At 34.4% G+C, this 25,563-nt stretch overlaps 1 protein-coding gene across 9 annotated transcripts in view; it reads left to right on the top strand.

Annotated features, from left to right (window-relative positions):
- Positions 1-25,563, top strand: part of AGTPBP1 (ATP/GTP binding carboxypeptidase 1) — a 70,959-nt gene that overhangs the window by 26,870 nt on the left and 18,526 nt on the right. For all 9 annotated transcript variants that reach the window (XR_002465735.2, XM_077790049.1, XM_021534422.3 and 6 more), the window contains 18 exons: positions 223-354; positions 2,175-2,268; positions 3,844-3,881; positions 5,403-5,611; positions 6,019-6,196; positions 7,514-7,611; positions 8,636-8,752; positions 9,428-10,140; positions 13,565-13,648; positions 13,909-13,995; positions 14,082-14,230; positions 15,634-15,721; positions 16,418-16,562; positions 19,302-19,455; positions 20,217-20,397; positions 21,765-21,894; positions 22,255-22,386; positions 24,012-24,188. Coding sequence is in view for 8 of the 9 variants with exons in the window: in XM_077790049.1 (XP_077646175.1) it covers positions 223-354; positions 2,175-2,268; positions 3,844-3,881; positions 5,403-5,611; positions 6,019-6,196; positions 7,514-7,611; positions 8,636-8,752; positions 9,428-10,140; positions 13,565-13,648; positions 13,909-13,995; positions 14,082-14,230; positions 15,634-15,721; positions 16,418-16,562; positions 19,302-19,455; positions 20,217-20,397; positions 21,765-21,894; positions 22,255-22,386; positions 24,012-24,188 (2,906 nt within the window). In the remaining variant the exon portion in view is untranslated. The remainder of the gene's footprint in view (positions 1-222; positions 355-2,174; positions 2,269-3,843; positions 3,882-5,402; positions 5,612-6,018; positions 6,197-7,513; positions 7,612-8,635; positions 8,753-9,427; positions 10,141-13,564; positions 13,649-13,908; positions 13,996-14,081; positions 14,231-15,633; positions 15,722-16,417; positions 16,563-19,301; positions 19,456-20,216; positions 20,398-21,764; positions 21,895-22,254; positions 22,387-24,011; positions 24,189-25,563) is intronic.

The following is a 25,563-nucleotide window of genomic DNA, read 5'->3' as shown; positions in this document are numbered from 1 at the left end:
GATTGAAACTTAATAATTTTTTTCTGTTATGGTGTAAGCATCCACATACTCAGAATTGGTAGAGTAGAAAAAAAATAAAGTGAAGCAATCAGAGGGGAGGAAAGATTGGTGGGAAGTAGATAAGCAGAGTTGACATCAGTAGAAAGAGTTCAGTAATTTAACTTCTATTTTTTTAACAATTTCAAAGTCAGTGTGATTTGTCTTGTATTTCTTTGATGTCAGACAAGAAGATTGGCATGAAAGCAAGAATAAATGGTGTCCTAAACATATCATTGAATTTAGTGAAGCATAATTTGCAGAACCACAGGCTAGTATTGCCATGTCTTCAAGTATTAAGAGTTTATTCAACCAACTGTAAGTATTGCAGAAAATTATTTTCTTTCCTATGTGAATAAAGCTTTTTATCTAGATAAGGTTAAAATATCAACTCTGAGTGCATTTTTAATATTAGTTATTGAAACTATTTTTTTCTGAGGATTTTCTTCTTATATCCTGAAAATGCTTAAATTCTAGAAAAAATTTATTTTTGATCAGTGCTATTGAGTGTGTGGAATTTTGAGCCATCTAATTTGCATAAATGCTGATGTTTAAAGCTCTAAATTAGAAATGCTAACATTTTGCTTGCAGAAGCACTTAGAAATAAATAATTACTCTGTTATTCATTCTCATGTTTTTTATTTCTGATGTTATATTAATTTCTTTATTACCAATTTAAAACTTGATTAACACAGAAAATATATAAATTTCACCTAATTATTTCTTAATTAAACCCTTTCCTTATTCCTTTTATTCAAGAGCTCCATTCTCCACTATTGGAATAATATTCTTCCACAACAGCCTAGTTGTTAGGGCAGGCAGTAGGAAGTTGATGAAGATAGTGAGGTTTTTTCTGTATCTCAACTGTCAGTTAGAAGCTCTTATTTTTTTTCATTTGAGCTTGAAATGGTTGTTAATCTTCTTATTTATGTGCAAGAAATTTAAAACATGGCCATGATCCCCCTCAGAGAATTGATTTGATAGATTGTAAGATTGTTTTCAGGTCATTCACATGAGGAACAATAATTCATAAAGCCCTAGTAGTTTCAAAACATGGAAGCTTTATTTCTTTTGAGCTGTCTGATAAGGAGGTGAAATACTCCTAAAATGAAAAGTCTAATACAGATAGTTACATTGCTTATCTGAAAACTTACTTCATTTTCAAAATGGACTCAGTCTCTAATTTGACTTCTTAGATCAGTTCTGGTTTTCTGTATTTCTCACTCTATATAAAAAGAAAGTAGTAGTTTATAATTTTCTGATGAGTAGTAGTTTTCCAAGTTTGTATAAAGTTACTATTAGAGTAAGTCCTAACTTGACTTAGATTCTGGTATGATGTTACTGCTAATGATGATGAAACTGCCGCTTGTGTTCACGTGCTAAATTCTACAGTGATGACAGCATTTATTATATTGAAGTAATTCTTAGTTGCTCTCTTCCTAGTTTGCTAGGAGAATATATTGCTAAACTTAGTCAGGAATGGAATTGCTGTGTCTGTGTCAGCAGTTTGTATTTTCAGTTGGCTGTTGAACTTCAAACATATACTTTAAGCACATATTTCTCCAAAATTTGTCTTAGCATAATTTCCTTTCATTTGCTCCCATTCAAATAGATTACTTTTATAATTTTTTTTCTGAGAACATATATTCAGAACATGCAGTTCAGGAAAGCTATATCAATTGGCATTTTTTAATTTAATAGCATTCTTGGATTTCAAATCATGGTGAATATACCTGTTCGTCCAAATCACAGTCATGTTCTATGACAGCAAGTCATAAAACCTGAAATTTTAGAAAACCTGCAGTTTCAATAAACTGAATTTCTGTAAAGAAAATTTGTTTTGTCCCGTATCTTAATACCAAAGATAGCAGAAACCTGCATTGGAAGTAGTATGTGGTTTTATTTGTAAAGTAATAATTAAGTTTTCTTCTTCTCCAAGTTTTATCAGGATTGGGTTATCATGCTATTTATGTGTAGAGTAGTGTCTGCTTGTCACTGTATGTCTTAAAGGACTAAAATGTCTAGCATTTGTTGTACTTCGAAATTAACTTGTGTGAATTTTAGTTTTGAGTATATGGATCATTTTCTTCTGCCTTTCTTACTGCATTGTATTAAAATGGATTGCTTTTAACTTCCAGCTGTAAATGCAGTATCTCTGGGAAAGAATGGAGTAGTAGAACTGATGTTTAAGATTATTGGCCCTTTTAGTAAAAGGAATACTAGCCTTATGAAGTAAGTAAGATTTCATTGATATACTATATGGTAAAACCTTGTATGTTTTTTCAAAACTTACTTGTAAAAGAAAAACCGTATTGGAGAAATCAAATGCAATTAATATTTGAAGATTAAAGTGAAGGGTGATGGGAAGGAGTATCACAAATATGAGAGAATTTATTTTTTCCCAGTAGAGTAAGACAAAACACTTGAATGTGTATTTGCAGTACTCGTAAAATAATATACATTATTTTTTATCTCTAATATTCCTGCATGGAAACTGTACAGTGGTTAACTCCAAATCATAACAAGCAGATCAAGACAATCCCATCATTTTTCAGTTTGTTTCTACAACACCAAGCCTGACATAGTTCAAGAGCATTTAGACAATGCTCTCAGGCACAGGATGTGACTCTTGGGAGTGGTGCTGTGCAAGGCCATGAGTTGGACTTGATGATCCTTGTGTGCCTCTTCCAGTTCACCTTATTCAATTATCTGCTTTGTGCTTTTAATGTGACACTGTCTCTTTTGCTTGATAATAGAATTTTTTTTCCATTTTTCTGCAAAACAAATAGACATCTGGAGGAAGAACATAAAACAGAATAGAAAGCCTTAGCAATTACTGTCTTGTAGGCTATTATGTTAAAAAAATTAAAATTCAACGTGTAAGTGAAAATGTTGACTTTAGATTCCCACTCTGGTGGTGTTTGTACATTTCAGGCTTTTTTGTTTGGTTTGTTTTTTTTTTATTTGGATTGGGTTTTTTGGGTGAATGTATGGTTAAAAAATACCCAAGTGGATGTAACTGAATAATCCTTTCTTTATATACTCCACCTTTTTGAAGTACATACCAGTGGAAAACTAAAGTTTTCATCTGATTAGCAAAGTATTAATCTCATATTGTGCATATTCTAACTTTGTTAAAAAAGAAATAGTGTTATGTGATCACAGGAGTAGTGTTCAAAAAACAGATCCTGTTCCTTTAATGCTCAGCTAAAATTCCACATATGAACGTGCTATTCTATGATGTGACTAATCATTATATCCTTGTTTATGGTTTAAGATCTTCACAAAGATGTGAAAAATAAGTATATACATTTTGCAGTTGCATAGTTGAATTGAGGGAAGATCTTTGGGTACAAGAAAAATCTCATGCTGGCCATCTTGTGTTGTAGTACAGATTGATGGGCATTTCTTCTTAATATATTCATATACTGCCTGCTGTTATTGACTTACAGTTTTCTTTAATAATGTCCTTTACTTTGTGGAAGTACTTGTTCTACTGCTAACAAAGACATGAATTTCACAATATCACAACCAGTGAGTGTCAGTCATAAACATTACATTGTCACAGTGGAAAGTGGGAAGTTTGTATAGATGTTGCATTGATATTTTTAAGTTTTGTCATCAGACTTCAAATACATGATCTTTTAGCAATATGAAAGTGAAGTCTGTGCTACAGTGCAACCAGGAAATCATGCAGTTAGACTCTTTATAAGTCTGTAAGCAGTAAATAATTTGTATAGTTTTACAGTGTTGTAGATTAAGCTTACTGGTTGGTTGCTCTTTTGACTTTTCTTGTTATGTTGACAGGGTTGCTTTAGACACACTTGCTGCATTGCTAAAATCAAGTAAGTGTTTGATTACAAGAAAATGTCTACTTGAGCTATAATGGGGGGGTGTGTATGTATGGACAGAGTAAAACTAAACATTAAGTTGGTGGCCAAAACAAAAATAAGGCTAGGAAATCTAGAAATAAGTTTCATCTGCAGTTTCTGATGCTTTATTTATGTTGTATATACATGAATGTTTAATACTTGGTTAGTGTTTCACCAGCAGAAAGGCTGGACTACTTCTGCAGAACTGATCTAGGTCCAAGGTGGACAAATACCTTTTTACCTTCACTCACCTCAGCCATTCAGTAATAGATGTCTATAGCTTAACTCCTGTTCATCTTTTTTACACATACATCTGAAAATATCTGTTGGATGCCTAGGGAACATACAGGTATTCCTCAGTACCTTCCTGAATAATTAGGACTTGGGTCCCAATAACAAATCTGTCAGTGATGCTCATTAAGTGGAATTAAAGGTAATAAAACCAATGGTGTGTTTCCAGATATGGACTGTCTCAGCCAGCAGCAATTGATCTTCGCAATGTCATCTTTTCAGATTTTGAATCAACATTGTAACTAGCAAGGAATTAAAAAATCATTTTCTCTAAAGAGTTGTGTTAAAGCAATAGCAGTCATAGTGGTTTTAGTGGGGCTGTAAAAGAATCGAGATGTGATGAGATTTGCAGAAAACCATTTCAAACAAATGGTGAGAAATTTCTGTACTGACTTATCACAGGATGCTGAATTTATTCATGTTTATTCAGTGTGTTACCTTGGTCTTACAGGTTTGTGTATTTATGAATTTTGCAATTTCTTCTTGGGAAGTTTAGGGAAAGAAATATTTCCAAATTATTGTCAGTATTCCATTTTATAAATTGGCAGTTAAACTTTAACACTGGGGAGGAAAATGAGGTATTTAAAAGGTATGTCTTTAAAGCAGGAGGTCTTGTTCATTTATTTAGGGATGTCTTCTCCATAGTGGTTTTAACTTGTACCTTCATATACTTTATATAATTAAAGTATTTTCATAATAACATTAGTCTAGTATATATGTATGTCAGCTGTCGTACTGATTCCCCAGTATTTGGGGTAGAAATACTTTTAGCTTATGAAATTTGAGTGATATTTGTAAAACTATATGGATTGAAGTGAAGTTTGTTTCAAATCTTGTATCTGGACAGTGTGTGTAGATAGTGATAGATATGCTTTGTAGAAATATTTTTGGTTTTTAATTTACTGGGTGACAGCATCTTAAAATTGCCTTTTAAGTGTAATGCATGCTATTCTTCTAATAAACCATGAAAATTACATTAAATGTTCCAAGAATGAGGTTTAAGCTACTGGTCTTAGTTTTCCAGTCATTTCTGTTTAGGTTGATGTAAAACACTGCTAAGGGTGGCTAAAATACTACTGAAACTGAAACAATTCTGTTACTTGGATAAAAAGAATAATCTAAATATTGAAAGTAAAATTTGAAAATAATATTGAAGTCACTGGGCAATTTTAATTTTCTTTTTTTATAACTTTTTTTGCAAAGAAACAAATGCCAGGAGAGCAGTAGACAGAGGATATGTGCAGGTGCTTATAACGATTTATGTTGATTGGCACCGTCATGATAGTCGACACAGATACATGCTGATACGTAAAGGAGTGTTACAGTGCATTAAAAGTGTTACAAATATCAAACTGGGAAGAAAAGCATTTCTTGATGCTAATGGGATGAAAATTCTTTACAACACTTCACAGGTAAGTATCCTGATAGGGTTTTTTTATGTTGTTGTTTTTGCCTTTTTAGCTATGACCTCAAGTTTGTCATATTTCTTTTATGAGATCCATGGTCATTCCTGATTATGGGAATAAGGATGATATTCTGTACCCCATTGAAACATTGAAAGAGCATAGAATTAAATTTGTATTGGCTGTTATTTTGATATGGCTATCTCTGTGAGGGGTGGTTGAACTTAGTTTTTAAAAAGAGGGGGTGAAAATGTCTTTCTATGGGGAAGTTTGGATTTTTAAATAAGGTGAATTTGAGTTGCTAGAAGTTTTTCTGTCCTTCAAAGAAGACATGAACAAATTTTTTTGTAAATATTATATAAATGTAGTTTGACTTTCAATTTGAGAAATACTTTTCTTTATTTTCCTGTTAACAGGAGTGCCTTGCAGTAAGAACTCTTGATCCTCTCGTCAATATATCCAGCCTGATAATGAGAAAATGTTTTCCCAAAAATCGTCTTCCTTTACCAACTATTAAAAGTGCTTTCCATTTCCAACTCCCAGTTATTCCTGCCAGTGGTCCTGTGGCTCAGCTGTACAATTTGCCTCCTGATGGTATGTGATTTTGTAGTACTTTGAGTATGTCTTAATTTTGTCTTGAAGAAAGTGGAATCAATTGCACTTTCCTGATAGAAATTTTGTCCAGACATATGTGGTTAGAAAATAAAAGAGGAACAAGGTCTAAAAGATGATGTTCACAAAACTGAAGTGTAAAGAACAGGCTGTATTCAAACTTAAATGGTATCTCCTTTCAACTCATATAGCATATACATTCTCCTATGTGGAATGTGTTGTAGTGTACGTCCTGTCTAACAGGAGCTTGTATCCCTTCCTTTCTTTTTGTTACTTTGATAAATTAGGATGTGATGAGTTTAGATTAATGTTTGCCATTTGAAGAACTGGCTTTTATATGTTATTGTGGTTATTCCTTCATTAGCATGATAAGAAAGTAGAGCTGCTTTCTTGGACTGTTGCAGTTTCTTAGAAAACACTGTACTGCAAAGCATTTATATGGTTCTTTGTAGAAAATTGATTCATCCCATTGTGAACACCTTTCATTATTTTCAGGTGATTAATACATATTCCAATAAAGTGAAACAGCTTCAGACCTGGTAAGCAACTAATGAAGTTGCTCTCAGAAAGTTAATCTGAAATGAAGGGTCAAAGTCATCTTATTAATATCTTTTATTCATGATATCTCCTGAAACAAAATGTGATCTATAGTCTGAAAGTAAGCTATCCTTTTGGGGTTCATGTGGGTCAGACTCCAGTAATTCAAAGATTGTTTATGTTTTGTTTTCAAAGTAGAAATAGATTTAGAAGTGTGTTTCAAAACCCAGAGAAACTAAGTCTCTGCTTAATACAGTAAATTGGTACTGTATAGTACCTGTTTAGAAATGTCTTAGTTTACTAAAGTGAACTAATGATATGATTTTTTAATAGTTTTGTTACCTGTTATAAAAAGGAGTGAAAAACCTAAAGGAAATAGGATACATAGTGCTTTAAAAGGAAGAAGTTCTATATTAAAAGACATATAGAATGTTAGGGGGTGGGTAGAGGTCTGGGTTTATTAAAAGTACAATCTTGTATAGATAGTATTGTAAAAGCAGTACATGTAGTCATTCTGAGTACACTAGAAAATCAGCATAATTTGTAAACCACTAAATGAGCCTTTTAATGACAATCAGCAAATTTTCTGCATGGAAAACAGAGAAAACTTAACAAAACCCTCCAGCACTAGTTTACTAGTTGGTTTTCACATTTTTTTCAAGGAGTACGTGAAAAAGAAAAACATGAAGCATCGAAAATCTTTGAGCATGTATAACTGGATTAAATGTATAATCTGCCTTACAAAACCTTTTTGTATCGTAGTGGATGATGTCGTAGATGAAAGTGATGATAACGATGATGCTGAAACAGAATCAGAAATTGAAACTGAAATTGATGATGACAAGGACCAATGTTTTAAGGTTGGTAGAGACAAAATTAATTGGCAAAGTCACATATAGCATTTTTTTATTAAAGTTGCTTGAATCTGGTATATAAGCACAATTTTAAGTGTTAGAAGCAGTTTGAGGAGGTTTTCAGGGCAATTTCTAAAATTAAAAAATCTTCAGAAACTTAAAGAAGGTGGGTGCTACTTGAAAATGTCAACCATTCTTGTTCAGATTGCTTCAGAATTTTTGTCAATATTTGATGGCTTCACATGTGATGTATCTGGAGTGCAGTGGAACAGAACCACAGAACAGAACCACTCCTTTAGCAGTGTTCTTTTCCCAGCTTGTACTTTTCTCAGCCTTCTTTTCTCACATAAACTGGTCCATATGTAGGAGCTGCTCTAACATTTTTCCAGCATTCTGGATTGGGATTGACTAGATCAGTATTTCAGGAAGGTAGCTGAAGTTCAGCCAGCTATAGAGGTAGACATCATACCTTAAACTGTTGTCCCACTTAGGAAAGGTATTCTCCTTTCTCTAGCTGCCAGCTGGGACATGGATGGGTATTTAGTCAGAGCTGCCTTATTCTATATTTTTGTATTATGTGTATTTAGGAGTTAATAGAATTGTCTATCCATGAACTGGAAAAACATATTATATTCAAGGATCTCATGAGCCCTGATGGAGGAAGTATCTTCTATAGAAGCAGTATTGCTTTGTCACTTCAATCAGGTGAAGTCTTCACATTCCAAGTTCTGTGCTGGGAATAGGCACGGATTTCATGTAAAATCTGATATCTGTGTATAATAAGATTGGATGAAAGCAAGAAAATTGAGATGTTTGTAATATTGCTGTTGTAATGGAGATGTAGGCCTACTAAGAATACTGAGCAGTCTAAATCTTCATGGTGAAGGCTGCAGTTCAGCTACTTTTGAAATAGTGGTATTTTATCTTTTAAAGCATGGCTGTATCAGGAGTAAAGGTGAATGTTTCAGATTAATGTGCAGGAGTTCATTAATTTTGGATGCAAGATTAATTTGTTCTGGTGATCTTTCAGAATGAAGATATTGAGACTGATATCAATAAACTGAAACCTAGACAGGAATTGGGAAGACCCATAGAAGAACTGAAAATGTATGAGCAATTTTTCCCAGAACTTTCAGAAAACTTTCAGGTAAAGTATATTGTTCTCAGGACATTTCTGGCCATGTCAGGTTGACTCTGGAATATACTTTGATGTTCTTTTTTGGGTGGATAGTTCCTCTAGCCAAGAATCGGGGGTCTGCAGTTCTGGACCTACATATGGGACTACTTTATCATAAATTATTTGGTTAGGTGTAATGGTTGCTTCACTCTTACTGAGAAAGGGGTACACTGGGTAGATATAAAGGAAAACTGTTTTCTGATGTCTGATTAATTGTATACAGCAGCAAGTAAAATAGTGAAGAAGAATATGAGATTTCTGAGAACGCTTAATTGTATTAGGCATCTTCTTTAATGCTGTGCACCTACTTAAAATAGGTAGTTAAAATAGGTAGGTAATTACATTGACTTTATACTTTGTTTTTAATTAACTGCTTGTTATTGCTTTAAGGCCTTCTTGTAAAAGACAAACTCGTTGTTCTGATGCAAAAGACAAACTTCATTGCTCTGATGCCTTATAGCAGCTGTCACCTTTTAAATTTCATTTAAAACAAGGAAAGACAAGTGTGTCATATACATGAAACTTGGGAACTGTTTTTTTGTTGTTGTTTTTGGGGTTTTTTGTTTTGTGTTTTTTTGGGTTTTTTTGTTTGTTTGTTTTTTGTTAATAATATTTTAAATTCTTTTTTCACCTTTGTTTTTTAAGGAATGGGACTTAGTTTCCAAGGAACCAAAGTTTTTTGTACCTGATGCAAATTTGAGTGGACCTATTGTTGTTCCTACAGCCAGTGAGGAGCACTCTACTGAAATAAGCACATCAGCAAAAGGAGTTGCTTTAAAGGAGTGCAATCCTTTATTGACAGAGGAATACAATAGAAGGCCAGTGTTTCTGGAACTACCAAAGAAAGAGAACATGAAAGGCAGTAATTTACATCAGCAAAATGATCAAAGAAACATGCTTCCATCGTGCCAATGTCTAAGCCAAGAAATTGTGAAAGGCTTGGACAGAATCAGTCTCCAGAATAGTGCAAAAAATGATCAATATTATGGTACAGGGTGTGTAGTAAAGAAGGAAAGTAAAGCTAACAATAGCACACTTGCTTGTAGTAAACCCTGTGAGCATGTTTCACCCTGTGGAGGTAGTCTTTTTGAAGGATCATCTGTCCAGCTGGGAAAACTCTGCTGCACTGGAGTGGATTCAGAGGAGGAGGAAGATTCTAGATCTAGTTCATCAGGAGAGCATACCATGCTTCAAGTTTCTGATGTATCACCAGTTCATGACTGTGATCTTTATCTTGAAATGGTGAAGAACACAAAGTCTATTCCGGAATACTCAGAAGTGGCCTATCCAGATTATTTTGGCCATATTCCACCCCCATTTAAGGAACCTATTCTGGAAAGGAGATATGGGGTGCAGAGGTGAGTTACCATACTCCTTTTTTTGTTGTTGTTTTCATTCCTTTGAGAAACAGTGTTTAGGATGAGATTAACCTGATGATCTCCAGAGGTCCCACCCAACATTAACTATGGCTGTGATTAACAAGCAATTGTTAATCACAATAGCTGCTTACTTGGGCATCTATAATGGTTGCCAGTGACATGCAGTATGAAGGTAGGTGAGTATACATTGATCAGTACTGAGTCGTAAAGAGGAACACAGTCTGATTCTGTAATTGCTAATTCTGGAATTCAATTTCTAAAAATGAAATTTAGTTTATATTCTCCCTTTCTGTCTCCCCATCATTTTCCCAGTAAATCCTGTAGTTTGCAAAATAACAAACCAACCTACAAAACCCACCACCAACCAAACTAAAAAATCCTTATCTGAATGTTCCTTTCAGGTCTTAGCAAAGATAGGACAGTTAATTATTAAAAGATTCTTTACCTCTTTTCTCTGCTGAACTAAAAATCTGTCTTTCAGGGAAACATAGTGGAAAAAGTTAAAAAATTATTACACTGAAGTGTTTGGCTTTAGTGTTCACAGTATAAGAGAATTTATAGTTAACAAATGCGTAGGATGCACTTTATGTTAGGTCCTGCAAAATGATATATTACAAAAACATTAACACACTCTTTTATGTCTTCATTGAGAGATAATAGAAGATGACGAAGAATGATGAGATTCTTCAGAATAATTTACAGAAGTGGTATAAGAACTGGCTAATATTACATAGTGAGTTACTGTAAAGACAATATGTGAGCACATTAACAGAACATGTAGAGCTATGAGACCTCACCACTTGCCTAATTATGAGACCAAATACCTTCACCTTTATATTGATAACTATAACCAACTTAATGAGTTTCTTTGTATTTATATTTAGATATTAAAATTATTAATAGATTAAGTGTCTTTAGGTTGAATGAAAATCCTTCAGCTGTTTGACACAAGTAATGAAAAAGTGATCTTTGTAGCGAAATGACAAGTGCTGGAACACTCTAATGACATAATGAACATATTGTTCAGTATTGAAAGAGGAGAATCTATCCTAGCAGGTTATTTCTTAGACATATTCAGCTGATTTAGAAGGGAGATAGTCTTGAGTCAGGAATCAAGAACTGCATTTAACCAAATCTTGCAAATCCTTATGTATGTTTTCATAGTAATTAATAATTCTGAATTTCTCTGAATAAAAAAATTGAGTGAAGTCAGATACAATTTGTCTTTCCAGTGCTCGTTGTTAGATATAAAGCATTGGAAAAATAAATCTTGTACGATTTATACATAAGGCTGACCATGAAGATAATTTTAGGGTATAATCTAGCTTGAAATGTTCTGTTTTTATTGTATTGTTTATGTTGAAAGTAACTTTTTGAGGTTTTTTGGGAACAAGAATGAAATACCAGAAACTTGAATCAAAAATCCAGCATCGCATTTTAAAGGAACACTGTTTTAAGAATTCCATTTCCTACAAACGACTTGGTCTTGTTACTGCAATATAAAAATCTTCTCAGAAATTTTTTAAAAATGGGATAATATTTTCATGATTTCATACTTATAGTGGATTGTAAAAATTGTTTGGATGGGGGCATGGAACAGCTTTAAAGTCTTTTGCAAAGCTGTGTCCTAACTCTTGACATTCAGTGTGATTTATGTTCTCTGTCATGTAAGCACTTAGTTACTGCTTATTGGGTAAGTTTTACTTAGAAAATAAATAGTTGCTTTAATCCATCCATGTAATGTGAGAAAATATTGTGTGGGGTATTTGTGTGGATTTTCTTCTTATTTTTATTAGAACAATGTAGGATTTGGGGGTTTCTTTAGTCTTGCAATGTGCCAGATTAAACATTTTTAAATTTGTGCTTTGGAGCACTTTTTCTTTCTCTTTTAAATTTAGTAGCATGTAATTAATTATCACCAAATATCTCACCAATATATTATTGCTAGGATAAATTAAATTTATCATAGCTGAAGTATTTTATACTACTCTATCTTTTTAGGAATAAAATTATTATATAATAAAACACCCTATAAATTTGGATATTTCTATTCCTTTAAAATTTAGTTGGGTTGGGGTTTTTTTCCTGTACACTTTAGTGTTTTCTAATCATCAGGATCCACAAAGGAGTAATCTCTAAGCACAGGGCTTATATCAAGAGTGTTGGTCCTAGATTTCTTTTTCCTTTAATTTTCTTTAAATATTTTATCTCTATGTTTTGGAACGTGAAAACGTGAAAATGACTGCTACTGCTTCACATGAGCATCTATTTTTCCTTTGCTTTCATCTACACTGGTTATTATAATGGTATTTAAATGATGTTATTATTTATAAAATACTTATTATAGATTTTCATTGGTGGATTTTTTCTTGGCAAAACTCCTGTGATATTAGGAAGTGCTATGGCATTTTAGAGCTGAGACATGCCAAGATTGAATGAGTTTTCTAAGATCAAGTATAAGGTCAAAAATATGTGATTCTGTCCTGAGCTGAACTAATTCAGATTCATTCTGGTGAGTCAGCCTTGTCACAATATTGTAAATTGAATTCGAACTTGTGACTTCTTTTCTCTTTCAGTTAATTTCAATTTAATACAATGTGCTAGAGTTGTGCACTTACCTTCTTCTTCTCATTTGTTGAGAGTATTTATTTTAATTCAATTGAGAATTTCCAGTAAATGTACTTTACCATTGTGTTTCTGTATTCTTCATTGTTAATCTACCTCCTTTTCTTCTTATTGCAGGTGCTGTGCAAGCTTTTCCACACAGCTCTGCCACTATATTTCATTCTTGAACTGCAACACATTCTTACTTTTCCAAGCCAGGACCTAGATACTGCCAGTTGTGCAATGGTTTTATGATCTGGATAAGCACACACCTGACATTTGGCTGACATCACATAATTCTTTCTTATTTGTTACATAGTCAATAAATGAACCTAGATCTCCAGAGGTGAAGAGCTAGTTCACTAACACACTCACTGTACAACCTACTCCCTAAAACTCTTTAATTTTGGTTATGGTAGGATTAATTTAAGTTACTAATATTATCAAGTGTTGTCATGTATTAAAGCATTAACATAAGTAATGTTTGAGTAATTTCTGCTTCTGTTATAAAGTATGAAACTGCATATTTTTCCTTCAGATAAAACCCAGTGAGTTGTGTGCATGAAAACTCAGTTCCCTCACATACAAATATTGGATTCAGGAAGCTGTGAATGCAGGTGTTTAAACTTAAATACACCTTGACTTTGCTCACATAAGTGGGGGTGAAGCTGAGGTCTGTCTGAACTGTACCACTGTCTTTATGTCAACTTCATTAGTTTTCCTGTATGAGGCAATTCCTATTTTGTGATTGGAAACAGTAAGTGACAATTTAAGTGAGAACTCTGCTTTTCTTTTTCAGGACAAAAATCTGTCAAGATATTGAAAGGCTGATTTATCAAAATGACATTATAGATAGAGTTGTGTATGACCTTGATAATTTGAGGTAAGTTTTTACCTTTCTGTAAACAATATTCAAGTAATACTCTAAGCCAGTTATACTTTTTCTGTGATGTGACTCATAATATTTACAGCAGATTTCATACTCAGTTTGATTTGACATAGCAGTGCTTCTACTATATAGGCTATCTAGTATTTGGAGGAAGGAAAAAACTAGTTTCTGAATTGGTAAAGGAGGACTAAAATAAAGCTGTTTGGTTTAGCTAAGTTTGTCTTATTAATTTTGGTCCCTTTTTCTGCTCATAGTTGTTCTGTACCAGAGGAGGCAGATGTTTTGAAGTTTAATTCCAAATTTGAATCTGGAAACCTGCGCAAAGTTATTCAGATCAGAAAGTAAGATATTTTAACTCTCCTTTTCATGGTTTAGGCTTTTTATTTCTGCTTCTTACAATCATTGATATGTTTTGGTTAATTTTCAGAAATGAGTATGATCTAATTCTGAACTCAGATATAAATAGCAATCATTATCATCAATGGTTCTACTTTGAAGTCAGTGGAATGAAAACTGGCACTAGTTACCGGTTTAACATCATCAACTGTGAAAAGTCAAACAGTCAGTTCAACTACGGTAAGATATGTTTCCCTTCCTTTGAGAAGAAATATGTAAAAAATACCTGTGATAGTCAACTCAGCTGTTCCCTTCCCTCCTCCACAGGATTAGCAGTATTTGTATTGTCAGTTTAAATTTTTTATTTTAATAGTATTGCTAGAAAATATTTTGGTAGCCATAGTTAAAAAGAAGAAATGCGTCTTAAACCAAGGGCTGTCAATTTTTAAACTGAAGTTTTGTGAGGCCAAAGCAGAAGAAATTTACTGGTAACTGCAATTACAGTTGTCTTAGGACCATTGGGCAGGGGAAGACAACAACAAAACCTGTTGATTCACTCAGATCAAGAAGAGCAACTGTTGTCATCATTAATCCATTTCTACGTAGGGGTAGATGTGAATGTAAGTGGAGACATTCCAAAACAGTTTTGTCTTATTGATGGTAAGGAAAAATAAGTCTACTTTGAAATACTGGGGTTCATAAGTGAACATCTCTGTCTCTAGTAAGTAGTGTTTGCAGTGTGTGCCTCACTCAAACGTTTACAAATGGCTGAAAATACCTTTCTTCCTTTTGTCTGGGAGTGTGTATGTCACTCAACTTAAAACTGTTTTTTTCCTGCTGTATATTCTAAAATTTGTCCTTTAAGAAGGAAAAAATTCCTCCTCCCACCTTTAGCTTCAAACTTTTGTTACTGAATAATATTGTATTCTCCTTTGTTATATACTTTCATTCACATTGATAAAATTACAGAATATTAGGTAGTTTGACCAGTAATAAGATGCTTTTAAGTTACATAGTAATCTTCATCAGTGAGTTCAGATTTTTTTTAATGTTGTGCATACTTAATAATTTCTTTTTATTTTTTTAATGCACTGATTGAATCAGTCAATGTGGTTGGTTAAAAATCTAATAAATAAATTATACTCAATTACTATGTATTTTTTCTCCTCTGACTTCATATCAAATATTCAATGTAAGTATACTATCAAAAAAACCCAGACTTTAAAGAGTTACTGAAACATCAGTTATTTTTCAGTTATTTACATGAATGGATGATAGTATCAACTTTTTGTGTACTCTGTGAAGCCTTTTTGTAGTGTGAGTTGGATGGAGTGGAACTGAGGACTGCTTGTAATCAACCATTCATGCAAACCTCAGCTTTCATTTAAACATTCCATTTTGGTCTTCCATAAGTCCTACTCTTTTCTTTATTTGTTATTTTCTGAAAATCAACAATCTTTTGTCATCTGGTTTAAAAAGCACACAGTACAATACCCAGACATTCATGAAAAATGCACTCTGATAGTGAGTGATTAAGTAGAGGTAATTTGTAGACTTGTATGTAAGTGTTGATGTGGTCCATTATTGCTGATATGTTTGTGTTTAATGGTAAACATTAAAGTGACATGCATTTCTTCTTTCAGGTATGCAGCCCCTCATGTATTCTGTTCAGGAAGCACTACGTTCTCAACCGTGTTGGATTCGTGTTGGGACAGATATTTGTTACTACAAGTAAGTATATGCACAAACCAAACGTACAGAAAATCTTACACTGAAGGTTAATGAGAGGTACAGTCTTTGAGCAGAAGTTCTTTTGTCTGCATTTGATAGTTCTATGTTACTCTGTTGTGAAAAGTTTTTTTTCTGAGTTACTACAGAGAGTAATATATGTGATACAAATATACAGGATTTCATTTTGTAAGCTGACTACTGCTATTTGAGCTGTTAATATTTTATACTTTTCTTAGAAATTGGACACTGTTTCTGGGAAGCTTTTAAGAGAATATATACATGCATGCTTACTTGAAATCCTGTTAGTAACTTCCAGTAATACTGGTCTCATGGTCCTTGTGATGAACCTTCTGTAATCTGTGGTGGAATTATTGTAGAGGAATTCTAAAACACAGGATCAGATGGTGCAGCATATCGATATATAATCCTTCTTGGTTGGTAACTCTGCTTTGTTTTTGTTTGTTTTATTTTGTTGCTTGTTTCTGTTTGCTCACCTTTTATCAATGCAAATGAATGTGTGTATCACTGTTACAATAAAGTATCTTTAAAGCTGGTGGGAACCTGTATTTAACCTGTATGTATATTGAAGAGAAATACAATCACTAAAAATCCTTCCGGCCATTAGAATGGGTGTTAGAAATAATCAACAATATAGAAATAATCTAATATGTGTATTACCTTAATTTTTTGATTTAGGAATCACTTTTCAAGAAGTTCAATTGCTGCTGGGGGCCAGAAAGGGAAATCCTATTACACAATTACATTCACAGTGACTTTCCAGCACAAAGATGACGTATGCTACTTTGCTTATCATTATCCATATACTTACTCAACTTTAAAGGTGAGAAGCTGTATCTGTTATATAAATGACTATTTATAATATTAGTATAATATATTGCATTTGTGACTGAATAAATTTTGTTTCTTTTTATGAAGTTCAAAATGCTCCTTTCAAGGGAGACTTTTCATAAAATTAGTATTCAGATTGACAAAATGTATGGGTTGTTCTAATGAACAGTCCTGGGAAAAATAAAATTGATGGGTTTCTTGGGTATCACAAAAATGATTATGTGACTGGAGCATCTCTCTTATGAGGAAAGATCTCAAGCAGACATGACTGAGAGGGGACCTCATCAATATCTGGAAGTATTAAAGGAGGTGTGTCGAGAGGATGGAGCCAGGCTCTGTTTGGTGGTGTTAAGAACTAGGACAAGAGGGAACTGGCACAAACTGATGCACAGGAATTTCCACATGAACGTGTGAAGAAGCTTCTTTCCATGCAGATGACCAAGCCCTGGAACAGATTGCAAAGAGAGTTTGGGAATCTCCATCCCTGCGGAATTCAAGCATTGCCTGGACAGAATCCTGTGCAATGTACTATAAGATGGCCCTGCTTCTTATGAGGGGTTGGACCAGATGGCCCACTTTTGTGCTGTTCAACTTTATGCATTCTGTGATTCTGTAATAATTGACTGGAAGCAGTGCTAATTTGATGGAGTGTTTGTGTTTGAGTTAAATTACTTGTATCCTGTTCTACATATACTTTCTGATAACTAAAGCTGGTGTAACTAAGATAATTAGAGATCTTTTTAGGTTTATGAATTGTCTAAAGAAGTCTTCTGAAACTTTTAATACTAACCAAAATTCATTTGGCTAGAATGTCTCTTGTATGCCTCTATCACAGCAATAAAAACAAAGCAGAGGACTCAGTGCCCAGTGTATAGCAGCTTTAAATGCAGCTTTTCATTAAACTATGCCAGCTTTTGCAAGAAGTACCTGTTAAGGGATGTTATAAGCAACTGCTGCTTCCAGCAGCTCCTGGTCCTGGAGGTTCCTCCTGCCCAGCTGTTGGAGGCCAATCAATGTACCTGGGGGTCTCTGTCCCAGGCTGATTGACTTAGCTCCTGCTTTCCTGTTTGCTTATATATTCACTAGCAAGTCTGAGTATATATCCCAGAGAGAGAGACTTATGCACACATGTGTGCCCACTCCTGCCTGGCAGGGTTGGCTACATGGACTGGCACAGACAAGGCTACACAGACAAGGCACACCCCTGTGTAACACTACTTGCATAACAGGTACAGATACCCCATCCTTCTCTGCAGTTGGTGTGAATTGCTGTTCAATAGTAAGAGTACAAGCCAGCCCACTCTCTAGAATCAGAAGTATGTTTGTGGAACACTGGCATGGCCCATCTGTGCCATAGCCCTGCCTCAATCCCAGGTCTCTCTTACCTGCTGTGCAGGCGTCCAGTTTGCAGTCTAGTCCAGCCTGATGCTCACTAGCCAACAGATGTGTGTGCTTGCACACTTATCTCAGAGGCACTCTGCAGTTGTGCCTCTGCCCAGATGCCAGCATGTCTGCCTGCTAGATACCCCTCCCTTGACCTGGGGCCCATAATGTCTGGGTAGCTTACCATGAAGTTTAGTAGTAAGTTTCACATGTGCCCCCCCATACACCACTGCAGGGAAGATGCATATGCTTGCCCACTCCCTCCCCACCCCAATCCCTAGCAGCTGTTACCAGGCACATGGTCTTGTTCCTGCTTCAGGTGTTGTCACTGAGAAGCTCAACCCTTATTGTCCCACCAGATATGTTTTGATGGACACACTGTCCTTGCCTCAGTGGTTGTATACCAGCACCTTTACCCATTGCAGTCACTGGCAGTGAGACGTCCCCTTGCTTCTTTGCTGACACCACTGTTTAGTTCTTTGCTGGCACCCCTGTTTAGGAGTGAAGAGTGCTTACAACTCCAGCTGCTGGAGTCTGCTTTAATTCCATCAGTAGCTGAGACTTGGGACACAGCCTGTGGTACCCATAGAGATGGTCCCAATAGGTTGGCTTTTCCAACTACTTATGCTGAGACCCTTGTGCATTCCAGACTGTTGACCCCAAATTGACTTAGACCTGTCCTTTTAGTTGTACTAGTCCACACAGCACTTGGATGCACAGGGTAGAGAGTAAGGCTGTGCAGAGATGGCTAAGGGCATACTGTAGGAATCGGGTGCTTGAGTTTTGTATGGTACCACACCCCCCTCTTGAATGTCCCAAATTATCCTGTTCTGTTTGTTTACCAGGTGACTCTCAGGCTCCTCCTTGTTTATCAGGTGACTCTCTCTCAGTCTTTGTCTGTAGGTTCTTAATGGCCTGTTCAAAGAGAGACTGGTGACTTTTTAGTCTTTGCTATGGTTGCCGTTGTTACATCTCGGCTCTCTGTTCCCATGTATTGATTCGTTCTTTACTTATTACCTCTTCTTGCAAAAAGGTCCCTGATCAGATAACCTTAATGAAGCAGAGGTTCTTACCTTCTACATACCCCTATAGTACCATCTGTGTACAATAATTTATCCTCTTTTCCTTCCTCTTTCTCAAAGCAGTTAGAAAACCAGTCTCTGTAAAGAGAATTATTCAGTTGGTCAGAGATGTAGAAGATGGTATTTCATGGTCACAATTATCCTGGAAATTTGAACATTATTTAGAACATCTAAAAGAAAGATATGTTAAATAGTACATTTGAAATATGCTGTCATATGTTACTGCAAAGAATTTGAAGCATTTTTTCATTATTTTTGGTATGAAGATGCATCTTAGGAAGCTGGAATCTATGCACAATCCTCAACAGATATATTTTCGGCAAGATGTTCTCTGTGAGACGCTAGCTGGCAACAGCTGTCCATTAGTCACTATTACAGCCATGCCAGAGTCCAATTACTATGAACATATCTGTCAGTTCAGTAAGTATAACTCTTCTTTCTCATCAACTGAAAATAATGTAAAACTAGGTATTTGTGGAAAAAATTTAGTCTTAACCACTGTGCAGTGTAAAAATAGCAATGTAAAATAAGGTTAATTAATGAATTTTGTGACACTTAGAGGCATCAGTATTCAGGACTTGTTTTGTATTTAATACTTATTTGGTAGTGAAACAAAGATATTTATATCTTTATATATTAATTAATATATTAATGTATATTAATGTAATATACATTAATCTATTAATGTATTTTAAATTTTTGCTCCTAGGTTTGTACATTACATTTTGCAGACAGCACTTCTTGGAAAAGAATACTGGATGACTTTTTTCTTAAAATGCTGAGGTTATTAGCTTGTCAAAAAATCTTTCATAAAGCTAACATCTAGCTACTGTGATTTGAAGTGAATTTTTGAAGTGAACTTTTGCCATTTCCTGGTTTGTTTGTCCACCTCAGTTTGTTCGCCTACTGGGGAAAAAGTCATGAAAGTTGAATCATAACTGCCAGCTCAAATTGTGTAATTGTCTGATTAAATTTAAAGCTCCATTGTTATAGTTCTGTAATTAGCAGTCCTTTCAAAAATGTTGTGGCCAGCTCTATCAATAATACCAATACTCAGTAATACTCAACTTATGTTTTTTGCATAGATATAAATGCAGTGGACTATTGGCTCTTTTTCCAATCAATGAACTGTTTATTTAGCTTAAATCATGTTTTGCAATTTCTATGGGTATCTCTTTTAGGGAATCGTCCTTATATATTCCTCTCTGCTCGTGTGCATCCTGGAGAGACTAATGCAAGCTGGGTTATGAAGGGAACACTGGAATACCTTATGAGCAATAATCCAAATGCGCAGAGTTTACGGGAATCTTACATTTTCAAAATTATTCCCATGCTCAATCCAGATGGTGTCATCAATGGAAAGTAAGCATATATTTATTCACAAATATTTAACCTGTACTCTAATTCTTTGCATCAATATTTAAAAATAAATAATCTAAACTAATCGGGCAATGGTACAAATGCAATACGTAATGTGATAAAAAAGCAATTGACACTTGAAATATTGCTAGAATTTTTGTCTTCTTAAAAGGCAATTACATTCCTTCACAAATTTAAGTTTTACAAAAATATTTCCAGCTTTTCATGGGTGATAATCATCCCTATGTGATTTGACATGAAATTTTAATTGTCTCTCTGTCTTGGATTTGTGTAAGAGTGTTATATGAGACCACACCTGCATTTAGGAATAACTAAACAAGTTCATGATCTACATGAAAAAAGAAAGTGCCGTATATTTGAGAATGCCTTTTACATAATTTTTTTAAATTGTGGAAGTTGATAGGTGTGCAAGAGAAAGGGTAATAGTGTATCCTGGTTTGACTGAAGTTATTAATAGTAGTTATTTCAATTGCTACACTTTTCTTAATAAGTTTAAGGGGTATTTCAGAACTTGTTGGAACTGTTATAAGTAAACATTGAGCACTCTACATTTACTTGGTTGCAGGGAATTCATGTGAAATGGAAATTTTGCTATGGTGAAGCTACAGTTTCTATTCATCTACTATAGGTACTATTTTAAAAGGTTTTGTGAACAAAATAACAAAAGTAAAACTAACTACAGATTTCAGTAGAACCTTGTCTTTATATATGCAAAAAAATGTGTATACTAGAATACATGTAATTAAATAATTCAGGGTACAGGGACCATTAAGAAGGCTGTCCCAGCAGACACAGTCTAAAGACAAATGTGAAGATGACTGCATGATCATGAAATCCTGCAAGTTTAAAAGTTCTTGCTGATAGCTGACTGAATACAGAGATGATCTGTTTGTTTCCTCAGTTGTTTCAGGTTTTCTTGTCCTTGTGTTTCTCACAGCTCCTTGTCTCCTAACAACTTCACATTTCAAGCATTAGATTTCTAGTTGACATTAGTCTCTAAATTACAGAACACACCAAAATTGTAAAGATACCATATGTATGAAATTACTGATTTTGAGCTAGAATTTGGATAGAATTGCAAGTCTTCAGTTTCAACAGCAAATAAGTAATATTACAGTTGGCTTCACCTAAGAGGCTACTTCTAATTTATTTTTAGATTTTCTGTAGCATAGCTTAAAACATCCCAAGCATTTCTATTATTTGGCATGTTAGAAAATTGAAGTTTGTTTCTTGCCAGACTCCTTCCAAAGAAGCAATGTTGATGAGGAAAACTTGAGGTGGGGGGGAGGCTTATTTAAAAGTATGATAATACAGACTACATCATGCGTTTTTCCACCCCCCCACAATAGCCACCGTTGCTCTTTAAGTGGAGAAGATTTAAACAGACAGTGGCAAAATCCAAATCCAGATCTGCATCCCACTATTTACCATGCTAAAGGGTTACTGCAATATCTGGCTGCTATAAAACGTTTGCCTTTGGTAAGTATGTGTGTGTAAGCAATTCTGAATAATTTTAACTTTGTCTATGTAGCTAGTTTATAAATTAAACATTTTGATATGGTCTTGTAAACCATGTCACACTTGAATTTGACTTGGACAACTGGTCTTCTGCAAACCTGTAGCTGTAAATCTGTTACATTAGTTAGGCTAGAAAGTTAAACCTTCCTTAGATGAATCACACACTTTTTGTCTTAATGCGAGTTAATTATACAAAGGATTGTGTTGCCTAGTTCTTTGGAACATTTAACAGTACAAATAAAAAAAAGGGTCTTTCTATTACTTTCTTAAATTTTTAATTCCATATGCCTTGAGTTTATTTTGCCAAATGATTTATTATAGGTCTACTGTGATTATCATGGTCATTCTCGTAAAAAGAATGTATTTATGTATGGCTGCAGCATCAAAGAGACAATGTGGCATACAAATGTTAATGCTGCCTCTTGTGACCTGATGGAAGACCCTGCTTACAGGGTGAGTTTGACATTTATACCTTTTATTTGGCATGGCTTTGGAACATCCTTTTCAAATAGTTTCCTGATCCTGTCCTATGCAAATAATGACTCTATAGCATAAAGAGATTTATTTAAAATCACCTCTTTTTAGTTTGTGAGTGTATTTCAAAGTACATGAAACTTTAAACATTATAGTGCTTTATTTTTTTGTTCTTTACATCAACTTTTATGGGGTTTTTTTTGTAATTAATGATACTTTTATAGAAAATAGATGGAAAATATGCTTCTGTGCATTTGTAATTACCAGATTAAAAAAAAAGTTATTGAGTCACGGCAAACAATATTCTAGCAACACGGCAAAAGAGAAACTGACTTGTTCTGAGAAATACTTATTTTTAGATATGGAAATACGCAAGATTCCTTTTTATTTATTCCTTCATATATAGTGTAGTTAAGACATGTGCCCCTAATTAGGTATATATAATAAACTTGCACAAACACATCCTCTGCACTGTATAAGCTTTCAAAAATGTAAAAAATTTAGAGAATTACATGTTTCTTGGAGTGTTAGCTATTTCTTCTGTGTGTCTACCTCCAATGCTGCCTCATGGGAACTGCAAACATGTGTGACCTATATGAGTGCAGGCCCTGTGTTTTTTTCAAAAGATTCAGAGTTAAACTTCAAAAGCATGTGAATGCATGTTAAAACACTTGTTATGCATCCTTGAGTACAGGTGCTTTCTTACTTTTTTTTCCTCTTTAAATGTCCCTCACCAAAAAAAACATCATCTGTGGCTTCTTGATTATCTTGTGTGATTGCCTGGATGTTGAGCCAGATGCCAATCATGTCTGCTGGTCTAACACATTTATGTGGGTTTTTGTCACTTCAGCATGCACTGCTATTGTGCACAAAAGACAGTAGTCAATAAGGGCTGTTGGAAAAAGCCTTTCATTTTCAAAAAGGTGGAATTAAATATTTCGGCAAGCTTGCAGTAATGGGTTATGTATTACTACTGAAATAATAAATTTCAAGCAGTCATGTGTTTTGTCTTAACTGACACAAATAAAAACTGGAAAGAACAGTCATTTAGCAATAGTCAAATATATATTTGCATGACCTTTTCACTGAAACTGTCATGTAAACAGAACTGAACTTTGATTCACATGCTTGAAGTGAAATATGCACCTAGTGCTTTGCTGAATACAAATTGATTTTATGTGTTACTAAAATACTGCTTTTGTTATGTTTGTTAATGAGTTTTCTGAAACAGTCTTCAGTTTAATTAAATACTGTGGAGTATGTGGTACACTTAATTTGAGCAAACTTAGCTTGGTGAGTTAGGAGGGATGGTGATCAGCTGAAGAAGAATTCTCTTGTATCCTGATCCTTATTCACATGACTAACAATTTTATTGACTGAACCTGTAAAAGGGATTTTAAAAACTAGGAAAAGGCCTGAAGACACTATTACTTGAACACACTGAGTTTTGAAAACTCAAGATGGTGAATTGTTTGTTTCTTCTTTTTTTAATGCAAACTGCACCAAATTTTCTGATAATGGTTTGTGGTTACTTGGTCCCTTTTCACCTCCATCCATATGAGAAATAAAAGAATCACTGTTTTTTTCAAATTGCTGTCCTGCAGGCACTCCCCAAGATCCTGAGTCACACTGCCCCCGCATTCTGTATGGGCAGCTGCAGCTTTGTAGTGGAAAAGTCCAAGGAATCTACAGCACGAGTTGTTGTCTGGAGAGAGATAGGAGTACAAAGAAGCTACACAATGGAAAGCACATTATGTGGATGTGACCAGGGCAAGTATAAAGTAAGAGGATACATCAGTTAATATTTCTTACTTTTTATTTTCTTCCCTTTGCATTGGTATCTTCTTCTGTAACCCTGCTTGCTCAATTCTTGCTTGCTTTAAGCTTTTGAAACCTTTTAAGGTCTGGATAGGCTAGTGTTAGGATGAAGTGATAAAATTTTTAACCTTGTAGGTTGCATAGCAGTTATGCATATGGGCTGTTTTAACAAGATTAGTATTAATCATTGCTTGTATCACATGCGTATGCATGCAGTTAAAAAAACTCAGAAGTGTTCTGTCCAACAGATTATTAGGATTGTGTAGTAGTATAGGCCAATACTATAATAAAAAATTCTGTTACATATGGCAATTTCGGACTTCACCATGGCAGATCATGGTTCTTCAACAGATATTTAGCAATGTCCCTTACAGAAGTTTCCCATATAGCTGGGGAAACAGGCTTACAAATCAAAACACTTTCATACCCACTTACTGGCACTACAAATTACACATCACCTCTGAACTCACGTGGTTGTGTGGCTTCTATGACTTACAATTTGTTTTCATTTTCTCTCCTTGAAAAGTGTTGACAGGGCTGTGTATCTGAAAACAAAATGTGACTGTGTTGGTAGTGTCCCACTACTAGACAGTATGCATGGAAGGATTGGATTTCCTCTGCTTGAAAGTTGAGTTTAGGCATGCTAATCAAGAAAATGATAATAAGCCTCAAATAAGGTGCTTGACAGAAAGAGGTTTAGAAGGCTGGGTAGGACAGAAACAACAAAAAAAAAGAGTTGAAACAAGATATATTTAGTATATTAATGGATGCTCCAACATCTGTGCTTATATCCCTATAGAGTAGAAAGACAGATATTTTGTTGAGAATTTCAGTAGGCCTGTAAGTACTACATTTTGTCAATTAACAACAGATACATTCCTGCTGTTGTCAGAGTATTACTCAGATGATAAAGGTTATTATAGAGCTTTAAAAAAAGATATATCATCCAGTTTGCTTATTTTGAAATTTTGAAAATATTCTTAGAAAAGTGAATTGAAGATGCTTTGTGGACAAACTTTAAAGATTTGAAAACCTCCAAAGATATTCTTCAGTAAGGAAATATAAAAATGGCTGAATTTTGTGGAAGAATCATTTACTCAAGGGAAGAGCATTCTAAGAGCATTCTTTTATGCCATATAAACTAACTGATGAAACTAAATTACTCTTCTGTCATTCATTTTATTGAGTAAAGCAATTTGTGAGCTCTTAGTCATCCTCTGAAGATACAGGAAGATTCTTAATTTTTTCTTCTCTATGATAATGCTCAGACTTATTAAGAAAATATATCTAAAAAGTCAAGGTGACTGGACTTTCAAAGAGCTGTATTTCTGCAGTGAG

This window comes from Lonchura striata, chromosome Z (assembly GCF_046129695.1).
Source record: "Lonchura striata isolate bLonStr1 chromosome Z, bLonStr1.mat, whole genome shotgun sequence".
Lineage (NCBI taxonomy): Eukaryota > Metazoa > Chordata > Aves > Passeriformes > Estrildidae > Lonchura > Lonchura striata.
Note: the sequence above shows the minus strand (reverse complement) of the source record. Positions and strands in the feature narration are given on the sequence as shown.